This window comes from Asterias rubens, chromosome 13 (genome assembly GCF_902459465.1).
Source record: "Asterias rubens chromosome 13, eAstRub1.3, whole genome shotgun sequence".
Lineage (NCBI taxonomy): Eukaryota > Metazoa > Echinodermata > Asteroidea > Forcipulatida > Asteriidae > Asterias > Asterias rubens.
Window position 1 is genome coordinate 13,615,098 of NC_047074.1, and position 21,220 is coordinate 13,636,317.

Here is a 21,220-nt window from a genome sequence, read left to right on the forward strand (position 1 = left end):
TTGGCTTATTGACTTAGAATCATCGAAACCCATCGAATCGGAACGTGTGTCTTTGTTCGCCTAAACCGGAAAAGGGGAACACAAAAGAAAGATAACGTGTGAGAGTTAATTGAGTGATCTCCAAGCGGTGGAATTACAGACAGGTGCCGAGCGCAGCCCAGAGATATCCGGAAGTATCTTGGTTCCAAGAACTGTATGTGAACTAGAAGTGCCAGTGGTTGGTACGTATAGGAGTCAACAAACGTATCTTCGCAACATTTTAACAACATTTTGAATGCTCATTTAGTGGTTTCACGGCCTGACTTGCAAGATCTCCCCCATGGTATGGTTAGATCCCCACTGTAAAAAGCTGTGAACTGAAGGTGAGTCTACAATCTACTTGCTTAATTTATTCCTCCATGCTTGAACATGGAATTTGATAATAATGTTGCGCCTTAAAATTTAAGTTAAATAAGGCCAATCCACTTCGTATCCTTCATTGGCTCCATAATAGATATTTAAATTATTATTATTAATCTAAAGCGCTAGCTGTTTAAAACAATATTATATTATATGATGTTTATAATAATACTAAAAATAGAGGTCAACACACGCCTCCAACTGTGCATGCCCAAGGATGCCTTTCCCACCTTATGTTGAGCTGTTAAATGGCTCTCTTTTAACATCACTGTTGTCAACAGTGATGAGACCGATGTTAAAGAGCCGTTATCAGCTCAACAAGGTGGGCTACGTTCCGCTATAGGAAAAGTTTCCGTATGGCGCCACCACTTTTTCATTCGAAATAAAATAATATAGTATCTAATTTACCTGATTGATATATCCCTTTTTGTAAAAATGAGTGAAAAAGTGGTGGCGCCATACGGAAAGTTATCCCCGCTATAATGTAGTTCTGGGGAGACCAGATAACTCGTCCGTGGGACAACTCGTCCGTTCGTACAACTCGACTGTTCAGACAGCTCGACTGTTCGGAAAACTCGACGGATGATTTATTTATTCAACCGTCAGACGACGCGACTTGGGATCAAGACAAGTCGACGGATGGCCTTGACGCCGGGGCTCATCGCGGGGCGGGAGGGGTAAATAGCGGCCTGGGTGGGGATGTACTGACTAGCGCCTTGGCAATGATGCAAGGGCCTTCCCCGGGGGAGGGGGTATGGTGGGTGGGTTTAATATCCGGGCAACTGATTTTTGTTTTTTTATAATAATCTTTTTTACCACGACCCGCTGCATTTTCATTGTTGTACCATACATGATCGAGTTCTGGGTAATAAAGTAAATAAAAGTAAATCTTCTAATAATAGAGCTGTATCCTGTTTTAATTATTTAATGTTTTAATTGTTTGTTTTTGTTAACCTTTTGTTTTGAATAAATTGAAGACAACTGCTAGCTGGCTACACATATAGTTTTGATACACGAAGTGTGAGCCTTTGGACAATACTGTTTACCGATGTTGTGCGATTGCTTTAAGGGAAGAATGTTCCAAACAGTATGTTCCATTCCATCTCGTCTCAACTGTAGAATCATCCCAACTTGGGATGACCAGTCTCAACTTGGGTGCTACAGTTACATGTATAAGTGCCTTTTGTGACAAGGCCCTAAAGTTGAGAGGGACGGAGCAGCACTCTGATGTCTTCAGGAGAAAATTAATTATTATTCTTTCATCAATTACTGACTTTACAATAGACTAAACCAAGTAGGATTTAATGCAATAAATTGTTTGCAGACAGCGAATAAATAACTTTTATAATAATTACATTAAGATTTTTCAATTAAAATACAACAACACCTTTCAATGAATCTAGTGGTCAGTAATGAAATTATAACGCAATCCATCGTCTGCGAGCCGAGGTTGCTAAAAATCAAGTCAAGGTCGCCCAGGTTTGCAAATTAAAAAAAAATTCCCTGCTGTTTGCACTGTGTCCGCTGTGTACACATGGCTGTGTGGTCAGAGTAAAAATTCACTTTAAATTCATTAAGTCGCATGTGGTTTGTACAGATTTGTTGTATTTTCAAGTAATGCGATCAAATTGAAATTTATAGAAAATTTAATAATTTTACGTTACAGGATGACTGGCACTCCCGAAAAAAGATACTGACAAAGTAGGGAGACCACATTCATAGGCTAGTAACTTGAAGTTGGTAGATTGCTGGCATGTTATAATGTAGAAAATTTCACACAAAATTCAATTATTAAGTTGATATTTGACCAGCCTGATGAACTTATTTTATGGTATAATGTGCATGTAGGTTAAAGTCCCGCTTGAGTAAATCTTTCTCTGTTCAACCCTTAGGCTTTAGGCCTAGTACTTGATTTATGTTTTCAATGAAACTAGAAACTTGTACGATTTTATTTTTGGATTAAAATTGTTTTATACTAATTTGTATGAGTTCTACATGTAGGTGTTATTAAGGGAAAAAACGTTAGTATTACATTATGTTCCAGCCTATACAAGTCTTATTTTTTCAATTTGTTGATGTTGTTGGATTTAGTTAAATAGTTTTAGTACACAAACTTCTATGGCCTAGCAACGTCAAGTTAAAGTCTTTTTCAATTATGATGATTGAATGAATCGAACATATAGTAGGTATATTTTCCAATGTGAAAGCATTAATACTATACACACACATGTTCATGCATTCAACATTGTCATCTTTTGCCTTCGAGACTAGTGACTCATCACTTAAAGATGTCTCGTGTGCCGATAGTTGATTGCTCATAATTATGACCGTCTAGCACTAGATACTACACACTGGCTCACAACAGACGATGTACCAGTTTAGGCTAGCTGCCACCATTGACCTCATTACTAATGCTGCGCACGATTTCCGCTTAATGTATAGAGATGTGGATATGTAATCTAACATTCATTCCCTATACTCATATACAAACATTGTATCAGGGCCTAAAATTAACACTGAACCGTAGACTCAAAATGCTTAACCAGAATTATTTTTTTACGAGACCGGAATCAAAATAAGAAAATTTTCCTGACCCAGTTTTATACAAAGTATACATTTAAAGGGATGGTACACTTTTGGTAATTACTCACTACAAATATTAAAGGCGGTGGACACTATTGGTAATTGTCAAAGACTAGCCTTCACAGTTGGTGTATCTTAACATATGCATAAAATAACAAACCTGTGAAAATTTGAGCTCAATCTGTCATCGAACTTGCAAGATAATGACGAAAGAAAAAAACACCCTTGTCACACGAAGTTGTGTGCGTTTAGATGGTTGATTTCGAGACCTCAAGTTCTAAATCTGAGGTCTCGAAATCAAATTTGTGGAAAATTACTTCTTTCTCAAAAACTATGGCACTTCAGAGGGAGCCGTTTCTCACAATGTTTTATACCATCAACCTATCCCCATTACTCCTCACCAAGTAAGATTTTATGCTAATAATTATTTTGAGTAATTGCCTTTAACTTAAAACTGACTTGGTAACAAGCATTGGAGAGCTGTTGATAGTATAAAACATTGTGGGAAATGACTCCCTCTGAAGTAACGTAGTTTTGAGAAAGAGGTAGTTTCATACTAAAATAACAAAAGACTTCTAGCTAGCAGTCTTTTATTCTTATCTGAAAGCACACAATTTCGTTCAACAAGGGTGTTTTTTCTTTCATCATTTTCTTGCAACTTTGATGACCAATTGAGCCCAAATTTTCACAGGCTTGTTATTTTATGGTTATGATGGGATACACCAAGTGAGAAGACTGGTCTTTGACAGTTACCAAACGTGAACCTTCCCTTTAAAGTTCTGTTTTTACTTGAATTGAACAAGTACTTAGACTGTAAGAGAAAAATTATTTAAATTGTCTGTGTGGATATTGATAAGTGTAAAATACTTCATTATTTCATTACTTCTATTAGACTCAAAGTCAACATTTGAATATTTTATCATGGTTTTTTTTCTACCCCTTTTAAAGAATCGAGGTGTTCTTCTTAATATTCAATTAATGCCAAGTCTTGTCACTTTTTATTATTTTTAAAATATTTTGTTTTGTTTTATCATTGTAAAGTATGAGGGCTCCCAAATGATCAGCTGTGCTGGATAGGTCCCCCTTGTTAATTATCAATTTAAAACAATTAATCAATATTTATAAGCAATTCTAAAAAACACAAGACTTATCTTTTTGTATTGTTAACTAGTCCGACACCAAAGCTTCTGGCCTTGTGGCGGGGTCAAGTGTACATAATGGACCCTTCCCATGAAATATGCTAATTACATTCACGCATGCGTACAGACCCTGTTGGTTGGCAAAACACCATAGAGTTGTGCACTAAGCAGACACGCAATCGCGTGTGCGTCACGCACCCATTAGCCGTGTACAAAACAGCGCGATTTTCCCTCATTTTGCCAACCAAAACGTTAGTGCGCACGCACTATGTGCAATTTACATATTTCATGGGAAGGGTCTATGTAGTAAGTTTGAGCCCTGAGTTGTACAATGTGGCAAGTGCTTCTGTGCATCAGCGCAGTATGTGAACTTGTGGGTCGGTTTTCACATTATTCTAGCAAGCTTAATAATTTCTTGCGAGGATAAAACATTGGTGATGATTCCTTGTTGATTTTCTTTAACAAAAACTGGCAGTTGCATCACGTTTTGAGCCTACATTGTTGTAGATTTTTTCCTCAATAAAGTACCTTTGAGACCTCTGCTGGGTTTAAAATGGGATCGAGGTCTTTGCCACTTCACTGGGGTTTTGTTTCCTTTAATCGGCTCTGTACTGTAAAAAGGGCTTTGGTTTGCCCTCAGACTTTTTCAGTGACCAGTTAGCTTGTCATTTCACCTGTCCAGATTTGTTTTTCTCTAGTCCACACTTCATATTGTATAGGGATGCTACATGTACACTGTACACAAGTACATGTATTCAGCATTGAACTAGCCAGCCAGGCTATTTATAGTAAAATTTTACTGGTCCTCAGGTGTTTTAAAGACCACGGACACTATTGGTAATTGTCAAAGACCAGTCTTCTCACTTGGTGTATCACAACATATGCATAAAATAACAAACCTGTGAAAATTTGAGCTCAATTGGTCATCGAACTTGCGAGATAATAATGAAAGAAAAAAACACCCTTGTCACACGAAATTGTGTGCATTTAGGTGGTTGATTTCGAGACCTCAAGTTCTAAATCTGAGGTCTCGAAATCAAATTCGTGGAAAATTACTTCTTTCTCGAAAACCATGGCACTTCAGAGGGAGCCGTTTCTCACATAGTTTTATACCATCAACCTCTCCCCATTACTCGTCACCAAGAAAGGTTTTATGCTAACAATTATTTTGAGTAATTACCAATAGTGTCCACTGCCTTTAATTGGCAATTGGCAAGTGGACCACTGTTACAAGACAACGCTGTTTGTTTGTTTACAACTTGTCAAGAAATATCGTGGGTAGGTGGGGATGGGTGGTTCGCTTTAAGTGAGAAGGGTCCGGTTACATTTGTTAATCACATGCAAGGTTTCCTCAGGACCACATCAATTGTTCACAACATCCGGTCTGTATAAATCACCAACGTTTGTATTCTCATCTCAAGAGGTTGCTTCTAAAGAATCCGTCTTTCTTTGTGTTTATTCTTTATTTACAGTAACAAGTCCATGACTAGAAGGACATCTCTCTCGATCATCAACATTACAGGATACACAACATCCGCAGCCGCTGGATGACTGTATCCCTCAGAGTGTACGTTCGGACAACGAGCTCAGACTACAGGAAACGAGGTGTTTGACGTCACGGCTCGAAAAGTGGGGAGCCCTCGATCATCATCGAAACCCTAAGCCCTGGATTGCGAGCTACACATAGTAATGTGTGTTTACAGGTGTCCCTAGTGATAGGCTATAACAACAACAAAAATGTGCGTAGCGGTAGCAGCGTCATTAACCATCAGCTGACCTCTGACCTATGTTTTGGAAGTAACTCCTGGAGAGGCTGTCAACGATTTTGGGGGTTTTGTTTTAGGGGGGAGACCTAACGAGAGGAGAATTATTAATTAAACTTTAAAGATGGTCTCTCACATACGCTTGGAGAATACTCAGAACTATAAGCAGCAGATATGCCTGTCATTTATGACTGGGTTTTACGGCTGCCGATGGAAGAGGTATCAACGGTCGACAGAACCGACTACAAAGGTAGGAGGATTTTTCTTGAACTTTCAAAAAGAGTTTCTCGCAATTATTCTTTCACATGTGAAGGCCATCACACACTTGAGGGAGTTGTTACACTCTATAATCAACAAACTGTACTGCTCAGAATTTACACTGGAGAGAATGTCCGAGGCCAGTGGTTTAAGCATCAGGCCAGTAGGCCTATATAACCTGCGACCGATTTCACGAAACGCCTAACTCGAGTTTGGACTAGCAACCCGTCCTAACTTAGGATGGGTTCAATTCGTCCTACGTATTTGGATACAGAACTGAACCCGTCCTAAGTCCTAAGATGATTCCTAAGTTAGGAAGAGTTTGGTGAAATCAACGGCTGGGACAAGTCCGGTAGAAAAACAAGATTGTTCAATGGTCAAAATAATAACAAATACATCTATTGTTTGGCCTGTTTTTAAAAGCAGGCATAAAGTTTTTCTTACGTTAGTCTGATTTTATTTGTTGCCCTATACATGTACATAGCCTGAAAATCCTCAACCATGTTTGTCAGCCCTTTTACTCAACACATAATTGTTTCCCCAAAAATTCTAACGGCCATTTTTTATGCCAGTTTTAACATTGTGTTCCTGCATTTTCTAAACAGTTATATTTTAGCAATTTTGCTTGGCAATGGCACACAAAGTAGAGTTTAAAACTTTGCATGGTGGAATAACTGGAAGTATAACCAAGAGAGGTTAATAATAAATAATAATTAACCATTCTTATATAGCGCATAACTCATAGAAATCAAACATGTCCCTAAGCGGTAACACCATGTGAAAATCTCTTTTGAGTAGTGTCGGTTCTGAAAAGAACCGATGGTTAGCGACTCAGTATTTTTTAGCTGTTGATCACATTTCAACAATTTCTGGATATGTGATTTGTTTTGAATTTACCTTCAACTTGAAGTATTTCCACCTACGCATCCTGTGCCAAAAAGAGATAAAAGCTTCAACAATTCATTGCCAGCTTGAACCACAAGACCTTGTACAATTTTCTCACAGTTGTCCTCGCCGTGAAGGCCTCTAGCTTTTGCCTGGTTTGGTTAAATAGGTTTTTAGCTAAATTAACGTATGAGTAAGTCAATTCATAAATTATTTCCAGTCCCAAAACAAAATTTCTTTCCTTGTTACAAACTATGTCTTAAAGACGACCGCACAACTTCTTTAATAATAGGAAATTTTTTAATACTGTTTTGTTGGCACACTTAGTATCAGCTGAGAATTTAACAAAACTAAATTAAGGGGAAAATATTCCCTTTTTGTACCGTCCTAATCACAGACCAAAAAGTTATCTTTTGGATCCAAAATTAAGGACCCGTTATAGTGTGGACAGATCCATACTACTTTGTTGATTTTACTCAATTAGTATCCTATTTTTTCAGTCATATTTCTCTTTCTCTTTCAGTTCGAGAAGGCATGGGTGTTAATGCTGGCCTTGTCATTTGCCTTAATTGTAATCTTTCTATACTACTGGGTCATGGCACAGAATGACATCGCTTATTTCAACGGGTAAGTCTACACTTCCTCATGTAGGACTCGTTAAAAGTGTTGAAGGTAATAAGTACCTTCCTTGAAGGACTGACCGATAGTTGAGAGTGTGTGATATAAGAGGGTCAAATATTCAAGAGATTCCCCAATGTCTGAATGAGCTTTGTGATGCTCTCATTGTCCCATGGTTAGAGCAGGCCTGTATGCTTCGTTTTTGAAAGGGCAAGGGCACCAGGGCATTTTCTCCTTGTTAAAGGGCACCGTATGAGGAAATTATAAATTTCTACTTGAGCATTTTAAGGGCACCGATGCAATGACCAGGGGGCATGGAGGCAATTGCCTTCAATGCCTCCATGAAGTATCAGGCCTGTTACCCTGGTCAAGTGGTTGGACTAAAGGGCTTGCAATCACGAGGTTGTGGGTTTGAATCCTACCAAGCTAACCGCTGATTTCACAAAGACTTGAATAAGTATTGTCGTCTAGTTACTGAATCACAATTCTGTTGCCAGCTTGGGATATTTGTTGATTAACTTTGTTCATTTACTTTTAACCTACAGGTATCTCTATTATTACATTGGAACGTGGTTCGATTGGTTTATGCTTTTCTACGTTTTGACAATTTTGACACTCATCTACTTAGGAATACTTTTGGTAAGTTCACCGTTTTGGGGGCAAAACAGAATAATCAGTGTTTAACAAAAATTGATGTTATTTCAAATTTAGTTTGACCCATTCACTCACCAAACATTTTGAAACAGACTATTGAAGGGTCTTGGTACTTTTTGCAGGATGCAATACACAATGTCTGCAGATTTACATTAAACTCGCACAGTTTGAAGATAGTCAAAAGCTTCCCTTTAAATATTACTTGCCGTGGTGCTGTAGTTTTTTAAAAATGAGTGAAACAAGTCACAACAATAATTTTTGTCTACGGAGACACAAATTATTTGAGCATGTACAATGTATTTTTTGTGACATTGTTTTACTCATTTCTCAAACAACTACAGCACCTCAGCCAGTTATTCTTTAACGGAAGCTTTCTACTATCATTATCTTCAAACTTTGTAAAGTTTAATGTAAATCTATGGACATTGTGTTTTGTGTTACAAAAAGTACCCAAATCCTTGAACCATTGAAAATCATTTGAAATTTACCCAGTCAGTTACCCTTTTGGTATTACACAAAATAACTCTTCTGACATTGACAGTGCATATTGAAGGTTTTATGACAGGTGGTCACATTCCCTGACCTCAAACCATCAGTTCCAATTTAGTATCAAATGAGGGGCCTGACTGATTTTCCCTGCCGTTCCAATATCCCAGCTTATTTATTGGTCAATATCCATGTTCACAAACTAGTTGTTTTATTGATCAACGTTTATAATAAAATCTTCCATACCTGTAGGCTAGTTCATACCCAACATAATCATACGATTCTAGCTGATCTTAAACTTGACCTTGCTGATAATTTGCCCAAGCTGTGACAATTCAAGACAGATTTGAAGAGAACGTTCAACATAAGGGAAAAGTTTGTAGAAATCTCTACCACTGGGAAGTATGTTTACAACCTTGATTACAAGAAACGGAACGACCTTCGCCAGTCCAGGGGTTTTCCTGGCAGGCAAAATGTCGTGTTGTGTAAATACACTTCTTAGATTTTATAAATGAAATAATAGAGTTAACTGTTGCAAACTGCTTACCAATTAAAAAACCCATTATGTATCAATGCAAAAGAATAGCTAGTTGCCTGATGTTTTACCCTATAGCAGAGTCTGTCTCGAAGGCTATATGACAACACATTTAATAATTCTACAGAAATTAAAGTCATATCTCCTTAAACATGTTAAAAGGATCCCTTGCTGCTGCTTCCCAGGTTGTATCGTAAACTTGGGTGAGATCAAAGAACAAAGATACGGGAGACCACCAACATAGGGCTAGAAGGCTCAGTTGGTAGAGCTGGCATGTTCATCTGGTCACAACTTCAAGTCCCCTTTCTTTGGTCAACCCCAAATTACTCATTGTGTCTTTGTGTTCTTGTTTGTAGGCGTTAGTGATAGCTCACTGTGTGACGGGGCGCCAGCTGTATCTTCACTGGATCCATAAGATACCAGTCGTATTAGTACTTATTATGTGCATCGTTGCTGTCATTCTACTTGCTGAACTCTGGAAGTCGGAATGGATCCTAGTTGCCCTAACGTTGCAGGTGAGGATCCAAAGAATATAAAAGATATTTTAAAGGATTCAGGGATGTGATTTTTGGGGGGTTTGTTTTACAAAAAAATCCCCCCCCCTTCAAAAAAAATAAATTAAATAAATAAAAAAAATAAAAAAAATAATTCACTCTAAAATGATGTCATACTTGAGAAAGCTGTATCTAAAAAGCTAAAAATAGCAACAGAGCAGATTTCAGTGGTTACAACCCAAAATTAATGAGGGTTCCTTTGGTAATTACTCGAAACATTAATGACAATAAAAAACTGACTTACTAAAGAGCAATGCAACTGTTTATAATATGTTTTTATCAAGGTTATTTTTTCGTAACTTTTAAAACAAATTGTTTTATACATTATAAATATTTGTCTCTCCTTAATCAATTATTTCGTAAATTAATGTTTAATAGTGTGATTTTTTCTAATTTTTAATCTCTGTATATTTTCCTGTAATTCGACCTCCGGTAAATGATAAACCAATGATCAATGAATGAAATGAATAATGTATTTAACATTTTGAGAATGTGGATTTAGAAAGAGTGTAATTTACTTTGTTTGTTTTCTTTTTTTTGCAGGTTACGGCACCCATAATTCAAATTGTTGCCATAGTGATTCTGACAATCATAGCGTGGCCTCTTGCTAGCCTGTGGTGGAGGGATCATAATATAGGTTTGTTCATTCCATCTTTCCTTTCCATTCTGTGGTTTTATTTCCTTTGAAACATCTGACGATTAGGAAAATAGAGGACACCAACCCTCATCAATCAAAGAGTTGATTCATGCATGAATCATTTCTCAGATTGAAATGTTTTTGTGTGAAAAATCATCCAAAGCGTTTCAATTTTGAAAGTCAACTCTCAGAAATCTAAGAAACACAGAGTTGATGACCAGGTTGTTGTTTTTTTATTTCTTCATTTCAGTTCACCGATGTGTGTCCCTTTCGTTGTTCGTCATCCTTCTATTATTTGTGTATCTGAGTCCACTATTAATGGAAGCGCCGTGTGTTCTGCAGACAGCAGACCTTCCAGTCAAACCTCCAATCATAGCTCATAAAGGAGCAGAACAGGTCAGTTAAGAAGTGATGAAGAAGCAAGATTTGTCCTTACTTGCTTGCTTTAAAGACCCTGGACACTATTGGTAATTGTCAAAGACTAGTCTTCTCACTTGTTGTATGTCAACATATGCTTAAAATAACAAACCTGTGAAAATTTGAGCTCAATTGGTCGTCGAAATTGCGAGATAATAATGAAAGAAAAAAACACCCTTGTCATACGAAGTTGTGTGCTTTCAGATGCTTGATTTCGTGACCTCATATTCTAATTTGGGGTCTTGAAATTAAATTCTTGGAAAATAACTTCTTTCTCGCGAACTACGTTACTTCAGAGGGAGCCGTTTCTCCCAATATTTTATACTATCAACAGCTCCCCATTACTCGTTACCAAGAAAGTTTTTATGCTAATAATTATTTTGAGTAATTACCAATAGTGTCCACTGCTCCTTCGATGCCCAATTTCATGCAGAAATGTTTCTCACATTGAAATGTTTCTTAATCCCGATTCCTTTTAAGGGAATTGTTTCTCAAAGTGTTATTCAGTATCAATAGCTGCAGTGCTTCATACCAACGGTTTTAGGGTCATTGATTTTTTTTAGTAGTTATACTTTGATTCAATTCAATAGTACGTTTATTCCATACTCTCATGACTCTTGTTGGAAAACAGAACAATTAAGAGAATTAATTAGTTCATAGAAATGTATCAAAATCAAAAGCGCATAAAAGTATACCAAATAATTAATATAAAGTTAAAGCCAAAAAATAAATAGAATAGAACTAGGAATTAACTATGTACAATAAAGGAGTGAGAGAATGAGACTCATAAAGTAAGTTTTTAAAAACTTTCCTCTTTCCAAAGGAATTTTAATGTTGCTGGTTTGTTTTATTTTTTCTTTGCAAAGCTTTTCCTGTAGGTTTTTATATGTTGCAAATTTTTAATATTCTTCTAATGTGCTGTTTCTTGTGCTTTTTATGTGTGTGCATAAATTTGTTTTCTATTGTATTTAATTTCAATTTTTATTGTAAGGCGCATAGGTCTATTTTGGAAATGCGCTATATAAATCTTTTTAATAATAATAATAATAATAATAAGCAGAGCCTTGTAGACAACTGTCTTTAAACAGACAAACAAACAACAGTTGAGCGCGAGAATGTCTTTAGCCGACGCCTTCTCGGGAAACTCTGATGGTCATCTTCCACGCATCCCGGTCCAGCATCAGCGTCCTAAGCTCAGCTGTTTCCTGTTGTGTTGCAAACAAACAAACAAACAGAGAAGACGAAAGACGAAAGGAGACAAAAGATTCTCTCGGAAGAAGACGAAAGTCTCTCTTTAGTATGAATCATAGCTCTTTGTTAAATTTGTCCCACTCTCTTAAGGCTGTCAAAGTTTTCCTAAGGGTTTGATTAACTTTCACTTGTGTCTGTGATTTGTTTATGTCCAGATTGCTCCAGAAAACACAAAGATTTCTTTCCAAACAGCTGCTAACTATTCAGTCTATGGCTTTGAATCGGATGTTAGAATCAGGTGAGATCTTTAGGTTTGTAATTTCATTTTTCATCCAGGTACGCCACAATGCTAACCCAAAACGAGGCGATGGGCGCAGCCACTGCAAGTGGTGGCGGACATGCGCCCATAGCCTCGTTTTGGGTAAGAATTATGTCGTCATGCTTAAATATTAAGTGAGGTGTATTCTTCCTGCTTTAGTCTACTTTACATTTTTCTGTTCAATACTTGATGTCTTGTAATGGAACAGGCTTTTCTCTAGTACAGGTCATTCTCAGATTACCATTTTTTCAAAAAGAAAACCAAAAGCAACACAAGTGTGTAAGATTATTAAAAAATGAAGCTTTTTGTATGTTCCTTTATAGCCATGTATAAAACTTAGCTTTCTCTCTCTCTCTATCTCTCTCTGTTTCAGCTCGGATGGTGTGCTGTTCTTAATGCATGACAGCACGCTAACCAGGACTACCAATGTGCATGAAGTATTCCCAAACAGAACTAAACATAGAGCAGAGAGCTTCACGTGGACAGAACTTCAGAAGCTTGACGCCGGCTCTTGGTTTCTTAAGGTATTAAATGCCTCTGGTTTTTACAAAAATCTATTTTTGAAGCCTTCAAGAAGAAAAAAGGCTGCATTTTCCAGAGAAAAATTCACATTGTAAATAAATACGTTTGAGGGAAAGCTTTTACAAGTCATATTAAACTAGTTTGTTTTCACTGAATTTTGTTATGTTTTCCCCTGTATTTCTGTTTCCTTTTGGAGAGAGGTGCTTTTCCAACTGCAGTGTTATTTTTTGTAACGTTTTGGAGCATCTGGAGGTTTGTTTTCCTTTGAAAATACCGTTGCTCTTTAGTGTTTTGTTCTCCTGTCACAATTGCTATACTTCTTTATTTGAAGCTCCCTATAGAATCCACTTAACATTTTGAATTTTCCTATCCCTTCTCAGAGTGACCCGCACAACAAATTAAAATACGTTCCCGAAGAAACGAGGAAGAAATTCATCGGGCAGAAAATCCCAAGTTATAAAGAGTTTCTTGAGTTAGCTGTGACGTACAACAAGACGATTGTGTTCGATCTAGCTCAACCACCAGCGGGACACCCATACTATGTTGGGGATGTTGTGGAACTTGTGGCTAACATCACGTTGCAGTCCGGAATCAGACAGGAACAGGTTGGTGTGGTTGTAGTCTTTGTTCAAGAAGTTACTGATGATATTAGTTTTCCATTAGGTAAACATATTCCCCACCAACATTGAGTGCCATCATGTAATACCGACCTTCAAATATTTACCCTGCAAAAAGTTTAGCGCCATCATGTAGTTTGTTTATTTCTCCAGGTCTGGTGGCTGTCGAATATACAGCGAAAGTGGGTGAAAGAGAAAGCTCCTGGGTTTATCTTCACAGCAGAAGGCAGATACAGTGTAGGGACATTACTTGATGAGGATATACATAATGTCAATGCTGAGTATACCGAGGTCAACCATGATGACATAAGGTGAGCTCAAGAATTTGTATATATCTTTTGTTGTCCGTCTTCTATTCTTCACCAACAGGATTTGCCCATCACTTTTTCTGTGAGAAAATAAAATTAGCTGGTGCAAACAACTTACCAACCAAATGGACCGATGGTATAAATGCAAAAAATAGTTAATGGCCTGGCGTTTCGACCCTAGCAGAGTCTTTGTAGAAGGCTTCGAGAAAGATGCTGCTAGGGTCGAAAAATAGTACATGGCCTGGCGTTTCGACCCTAGCAGAGTCTTTCTCGAAGGAAGGCTTCGAGAAAGGGACGAAACGTCAGGCCATTTACTACTTTGTGCACTTTTTCTGTGACTATTAGTTATTTCCTTCTTGGATGTTCAGATCATGGTGTTGTGGATTTCAGTGTTTTGTTCACCTACACTATACCTTTGTGGCTACTCGGGTGGGTTTTTATTGGTTTTTTTGTTTGGTTTTGTTCTTTTGTGTCTTTTAGTTGTCTTTCATCTATGGCATTTTTTTCTGGCCAAAACAAACAACTTTGTAGTTTAATCTTGAATAAAGCAGACGATCTTGGCCAGCTGGGTATTTTTCCTTTTATTCTTTTTTTTTTAGAATATTGGATCGAAAGCTAAGGCCAACTACCTTTACATAAATATATTAAACAAAAACAAATTATTTTGAATTTTCAGATATTTCTTTTGAACCACCCACAATTTCCAGAATAAAAAAGAATAATAAAACATTGACTATTCTAAATGACCGCCTCACACTGTTTAATGTGAGGTAAGAGACTGCATAGTTTTTCAAATAAATATTCTTGATATTTTCTGCCTCTAATTTGAGAACAATTATCTGGATTTTTTTTACAGAGAATATGCAGATAATTTGATAACGACCAATATTTACGTAATCAATACGCCGGGATTGTATTCCATTTATTGGTGTGTTGGAGCACATACCGTAACAACCAGTGCTTGCCAAGATTTATCTCATATTCAAGCACCGGTCTGGCATATGGTGAGTTCAACCTCATGTTTTTTCTGACTTCTCAAAAACCATTTCCAAAGCCTTTTATTTGTGTGTTTGAGCATATATTGTCACGACCAGTGCTTGCCAAGATTTATATAATATTCAGTAGGATTTGAAACTTTGCATGATGAAAGCATAACTAAGAGAGGTTTGCGGTAACTCCATGGAAAATCTCTTTGTGAGTAGAGTTGGTTCTGAAAAGAAGCGGGGGTTTATTTCAAAATCAAAACTGGTTCTTTTCAGAATGAACTCTAAAAAGAAATTTACTGCAGACCTCTTTGAGTTATGATTCTTCGCTTTATTCCTTACATGTATACTGCCTCTCTTTACAACTCTTTGCCTGGTGCTATAAAATAGACTGTTTTAAGAGGAATATCAATTCCTACTTTCAGCTCCCTCTGAGTTATTTTCATTTTAAATAATTTGTTTTGTTCTCGTACCCCCTTACCAAGCGTTGCTTTAAGCCTTGTTTGCGGCAAACTTGCACTTAAAAATAATTAAATAAAAAAAATGATCTAAAGAGGGTTTGTTAGGGGTTTAGGTGACAACATCTGGCTAGTTCCACCACATGGCTCTTTATCAACAGCCTTTACACAGCTGTATGTGCGTTTGTGTACAATGCTTTATAAAATTGAACTGTAAAATGTTAAACAAGACACTATGAACTTTTAAAACTTTCATAAGCTGAACACAGTAGAACTTGATCAACTTTTCTTTTCCCTGATTTGTTGTTCTTTCTTTTCTTTTGGGGTTGCCGATTCACAGACACCGACTGCGTTTCTGATAGTGAGTACCGTACTTGGAATAGCTTCAGCTGTGTGCATTGTCGTCATTTGTGTCATTCAAAGGTAAGGTCCTAAAGGAGTTAGTGAAAAATATGACAGCAGAGATGAGATGTCTCTACTTTCTGTTTGCGTAAAGTTTGCACTTTGTCCTTGGGATAAAACAGATTCACCCGCTGTGAAGCTTTATATTCACCCACTGTTTCCGGCATTCAATGCGCTCATGCTGAACAGGATTTTAATAAAAATCGCGTAGAAGTAGAAGTATAGAAACCAAACAACAGAGAATTCTGTTAATGGCCTGTCGTGGCTGAGCTGTCGGGTTCACCAGACCAAAGCTCTGCATTGTCGGCAGCAGAGTGTGGGTTTGAATCCTGGTCAGGACACTTGTTCCCTTGAGCAAGGCACTTAACCATAACTGCTTCATAAAAAGTTGGGAAGGTAGTGCATTCTGCTCTACCAGCCACGCTCCTAGTGGATGATACCCATGCCTACATCCTTACGGACTGCGAAGGGGGTGACCCTATTTCAGCCTCAGGAGTAAGGTGGAACTGTGCCCCCTGGTGACGTTTGATTTGACAGCCCAAATCATTTAAGTGCAGCCCTCGCCTTGAAGTAGTCCTCCAGACTTGTGATATTAGGTGATATCTCGCAAACAAAATATTTTTAAAAAGAAAAAGAACTTGCCACTAACCTTTTAATGAGTGGAGAATGTTGACTGAAAGCCACATACGCAAAGCCATAAAATAAAGCCTTGTTTCACTTCGAGTGAATGATATAAATCCAATCTGTTTATAATCCTCAGATGTCGTAATCCCGTAAGAGACGACAATCCAGAATCCATATCCCTGCATTCTCCGCGGCATTTCACAGGAGGAAGCACCACCAAGAAAAGCGACCGCGAATTACTCTATCGTACAAATGAAGACACGATGTTTAATCCTGCGCATACACCGGGTAAAGATGTCCAGGTAAGTTGAGGTCAATGACCGGCAGCAGAAGAGTCGAGTCTCTGTGACATCATGGACCAATTTCATGGCTCTGCTTACCGCCAAATTCTGCACAATGATCACCTTTCTCCCTGTGCATGGCAAGCGCCGAATATCTGCGCTAGCTGTGTAAGCGATGAATACCTAGTAACATGGGGTACGCACGTACGGGCCAATATTCCCCGCTAACCCCTGAATTAAGCTTGACGTAAGCATATAATTCTCTACTTCCGCAAGTGCAGTTTCTTTACGGTAAGCAGAGCCCTAAAATTGGGCCCTAGGCTCAATTTGATATCAATTTGTGGACAGCCTAGGTTTAGTTATAGTTGGACCATCTTCAGACAAACCTGACGAGGCAAAAACTCCAAGATAAATTTACTTGGGGATAATTTCAATTAACACTGTTGAGTATCGGAAATGGTTTTTTGCGAACCAGTTTGTTAGAATCAAAGATGTTATATCTGATTGACAATGTGGATTTCTTGCAGATAAATACAGTATATATTATTTTCCATCATTGTTTTTTTGGTTTTTTAAGTTTGCTTGCCTCATATTTTTCTTCTTTTATTTCCACTGCGCTTTCCTTTGCCTGCACCTCAGCAATTATAAATAGCACTTGAATCTTTGTGTTCTTTATTTATTATTTATATAATACTAATATATTTTTTTTTCTTGGGGAGGGGGGTGGCAAAAATTGAGACAATAATTTTGTTTTCATGTAATTTTTTCTCTTTTTCAAAGTAACAGCATTGTAACCCCACACAAATCACATCCCAGGCCTTTACAGTGTCGGTCGCCAGCTGCTTCTATGGGCTATTACACCCCCCCCCCCTCCCCTCCACCACAGTCCCATCCCTAGTTTTGGTTCAAGGTTTTCCTGTTACAATTATCTACCCATGATATATCGCCACAAGAGGGCGTGCTGTCACCATAGACCAGCATGCACATCACTCCATGCCTACACTCGCGTACCAAGTATTTGATAGTGCCTTCTATTGGCAGGAGTAGTAAAATAATAAACAACGGGAGCATCTTGAACCAAGACCATCCCATCCCCTGCCTGCCTTCACTCTCTGTGTAACTCTCTCTCTGAAACTGTGTCTGCTTTTTTTTTTCTTGTAAAGGTAAAGGTTTTGCATGCCGTCGAGATGGATGACTTACTGAAAGCTGGAAACGCACCCTGCAAAATCTAAACAAATACTTGGGTACACTAGACATATTTAATTCATTTTATTAACACCAAATAACAAGAATAAATATGGCATTATACATGATAAACGAGAGGAATATTTTCTCTCATATATTTTTTTGTTTATGCAGAGACAAGATTAATGCAAAACACTTGGGTACACCGACTTGTTTTGTCATTTATTAACACCAAAATAACAACAATAAATCTTCCATTATAGTTATAGTTATAGAAAAAGAGGAATATTTTCTCTTATATATTTTTTGTTTATGGAGAGGCAAAATTGCATCACACAAATATAATTAATCCATGGTCTGAGACCTGGAAAGGTTCCAAATTAAAGTTTGGGACGATGGATGAATTCTTCCTACCAATTCTTTGCTCTTACTTGCAGCTACTTTTTGCAGCTCTTCATACTCTCAAAGCAGTTCTACATAAACTTAAAAGATATATTCTTTATAACCTTATAGCTGTTTTACATAACCGGGAAGCTTGCATAGCTTACTAATTTTCCGTTGTATGATTTTATTCCTATTTCTGCTCACAAATAATTTCCTTTTCTGTTTTACAAACTTGTCTTATGTTATGATATTATTTACGAGTTTATTTCACCAACTTTTCTATCTAAAACCATTTTCTCTTGTAATCCCAGTTTATTTTTCCTATTTCAAATTTCTTTTCATTATATTTCATATTTATATTAACCTATGCAAGCTGGTTGCAATGAATGTGCATTTTGTGTCTCTAAAAAATCCCGCCAAAACTTCATGGTGCATTTGTATGAAATTTTGTATTAGTTGATCCAAAGTTTATCAATTTTCCTATTTATATTTTCCTGTTAAAGCCATTGGACACTTTCGGTAAACAGTATTGTCCAAGGCCCACAGTTCGTGTATCACAACTTATACATAAAATAACCAACCTGTGAAAATTTAGGGTCATCGGAGTCAGGAGAAAATAACGGGAAAACCCACCCTTGTTTCCGCACGTTTCGCGTGTCATGACATGTGTTTAAAATAAATCCGTTATTCTCGATATCGAGAATTGATAATTGTTTTAATGTTTTCTCAAAAAGTAAAGTATTTCATGGCATAATATTTCAAGAGAAGTCTTTCACCATTACCTTCTGTAAACCCTGTAAGTTATTTTATAAATCTGTGAACTTTTTCTTTCTGCACCGAAAGTGTCCAATGGCTTTAATGTTACAAAAATAATGTAGTCTCTGGGCATGTGAGACCTCCATTTTGGAACAGAAGTCAGGATTTGTTTATCACTAAAGATTTTTTGTGCGATCGCACAAATATTTATTTTGTGAACCTGGTCCAAAAGTATCAAAGTGTTGAGAACTATGATTTTAATGAAAAAAAAGTGCTGCATATTACAACATTTTTAAAAACATTTGCAGGGAATTTAAACTTTAAAAAATTTCTTCAGGGAACTCACATGTCCACCTCTTAAAAAATTGCTGTGGTTAAATAATCACTAAAACTGTTGTATTTGTATTGCTGACTTTTAACGCCATCTCCATATTTGGCATCAAATGTTTTCCCCTCATCAAAGATGGAAGAAGAACCACCTGTTTATCAAGACGATCTTGATGCAATGGGAGTGAGTTCAACAAGTGGAGTAGCCAATCTTCATCAAGAGGTCAAAATGCAGTTAGAATGAAGGGCCAGATGAGCTCTTCCAGTCAGGAGTCTTACTCCAACTGTGGTTGGAGGTCAGTGTACAGCGTCATTTGTGGTATGTCTGGTCTGAGGAAGTACGTGCTTTATTAAGGTATACAGTTTACAAAAAATACATTTCTTGACCAATACAGACTTCATATTGAAAACCATTTCCTTAAAGATGTGGAAGTTCTTGGTTTTGTACCTCGGAGAAGAGGTATTTCATGGGTATCAGCTGTCAAGACTTTGCTCTGTACTTATTTAAATTGATGAAGAATGTCGAGAAATCTTATTGTATTCTTAGACTTTGTTGTCTATTTTTGGCTTGTGCACATGCACACTTGACCTAGCTAAGAGGTTGCAACGCTTTTTAATGCAACGATTTTACTTCTTTGGTAAAAGTAAATATACTTAAATCATGCACATGTAATCTTGATCTTAGATGTCAAATAATAAATCATTCTATTCTGAAGATTCATTTCGGGTCATAGAATGGGAAATACCCCAAAAGTTTATTACCAGACTAAATTGGTAAGAGGCACTTTGATAGTTTGAGATATTTGGAGAAATTATTTTTACGAAATTAATATATTGTTTGGATGAACAATGTGGCCAGAGATGCGGTTGGTACCGGCTGTGACCTCGCTAAATATGATGGATTCGATGGTCCTTCAAAAAATATTGTTACAGTTTTCTTGCTGTTTTCGCGGCAAGTAAAACACTGTATTCACCTGAAACTTTCACATGTGACTTTTCTTGTATCTTTCTTTTTAATATTGCTTATAAACCAGTATTACATTGTCAAAAGATAGTCTTTGAGTATGACCCTACTTTTGATTAATACACAGCAATACGTATTCCATTGAACGCTATGTAATGTATCAAGTATTGATTTTAAATCAATAGTTATTGACAAATAAGGAGACTGAATTACTTCTCTAGATGTGAACCTGGGACAAATTGAATGAACCAGTTTCGTTTTTATGCAAAGGTTACAGGCTCGAATTCAACAAAAACGGATCATACTTGCAAAATGACTAAAAGTTATGCAGTTTTCCCATGTTTTGTATGGCAAGTTTATTGTTTATTAAATAAGATGAATATATGTTTGTCTAAGAACCATTGCAACACTTAAATCATTGTAACCATGTTAACAAACTCAATTTATAAAATTACTTATTCTACTAACAAAGTTAAAAACTTGCATTTTTTTTTTAACAGTCTAATAATGATACATTATTGTGAATAAAGAAAATATTAATTGTTTAAAAAGTCAAAGCACTATCAACATAGCTGATTACTGCACAAAATTTCCTCCTGTTTTCAACAAATCATCGTCAACATAAATCTTAATAATTGTAGTCTTACTTCTTCCCAGTGCTTTTCAAATTGTTCTACAACCACTGATTCCATTTTATTTTGTTTACACTTTAAACATAGATTTTTTGTCTCTACTTTTCTCCATTATCTTTTTTGTTGTGGCAAGAATGTAGTGATGTATTTTAGTACTTAAGTACTTCTAATTAGAAGATAGTCAATTATTTATAGTTGTTGCGGGGTCATACGTGGCAATCTCTTTTGGGATGGGTATCTGGACTCTCGTACACTAAATCTGATTAATTTAAAGACACTGGAAACTATTGGTAATTGTCAAAGACCAGTCTTCTAACTTGGTGTATCTCAACATATGCA

At 36.9% G+C, this 21,220-nt stretch overlaps 1 protein-coding gene across 2 annotated transcripts; it reads left to right on the forward strand.

The window, feature by feature from the left end:
• The first annotated feature begins 115 nt into the window (after positions 1–115).
• LOC117298371 (glycerophosphodiester phosphodiesterase domain-containing protein 5-like) lies at positions 116–21,220 on the forward strand. Of its 2 annotated transcripts, none has more exons than XM_033781598.1 (15): positions 116–362; positions 5,594–6,134; positions 7,551–7,654; positions 8,191–8,284; positions 9,677–9,835; positions 10,418–10,511; positions 10,762–10,907; positions 12,335–12,417; positions 12,812–12,962; positions 13,341–13,565; positions 13,731–13,888; positions 14,742–14,889; positions 15,667–15,749; positions 16,489–16,654; positions 17,797–18,741. In XM_033781598.1, exons 2-15 carry the CDS (start codon positions 6,009–6,011, stop codon positions 17,863–17,865), a joined length of 1,806 nt encoding a protein of 601 aa, XP_033637489.1. In that variant the 5' UTR covers positions 116–362; positions 5,594–6,008; the 3' UTR covers positions 17,866–18,741. The 2 variants fall into 2 exon arrangements, with proteins under 2 accessions (XP_033637489.1, XP_033637488.1); XM_033781597.1 differs by lacking the exon at positions 17,797–18,741 and adding an exon at positions 19,422–21,220 and having other exon boundaries at positions 118–362.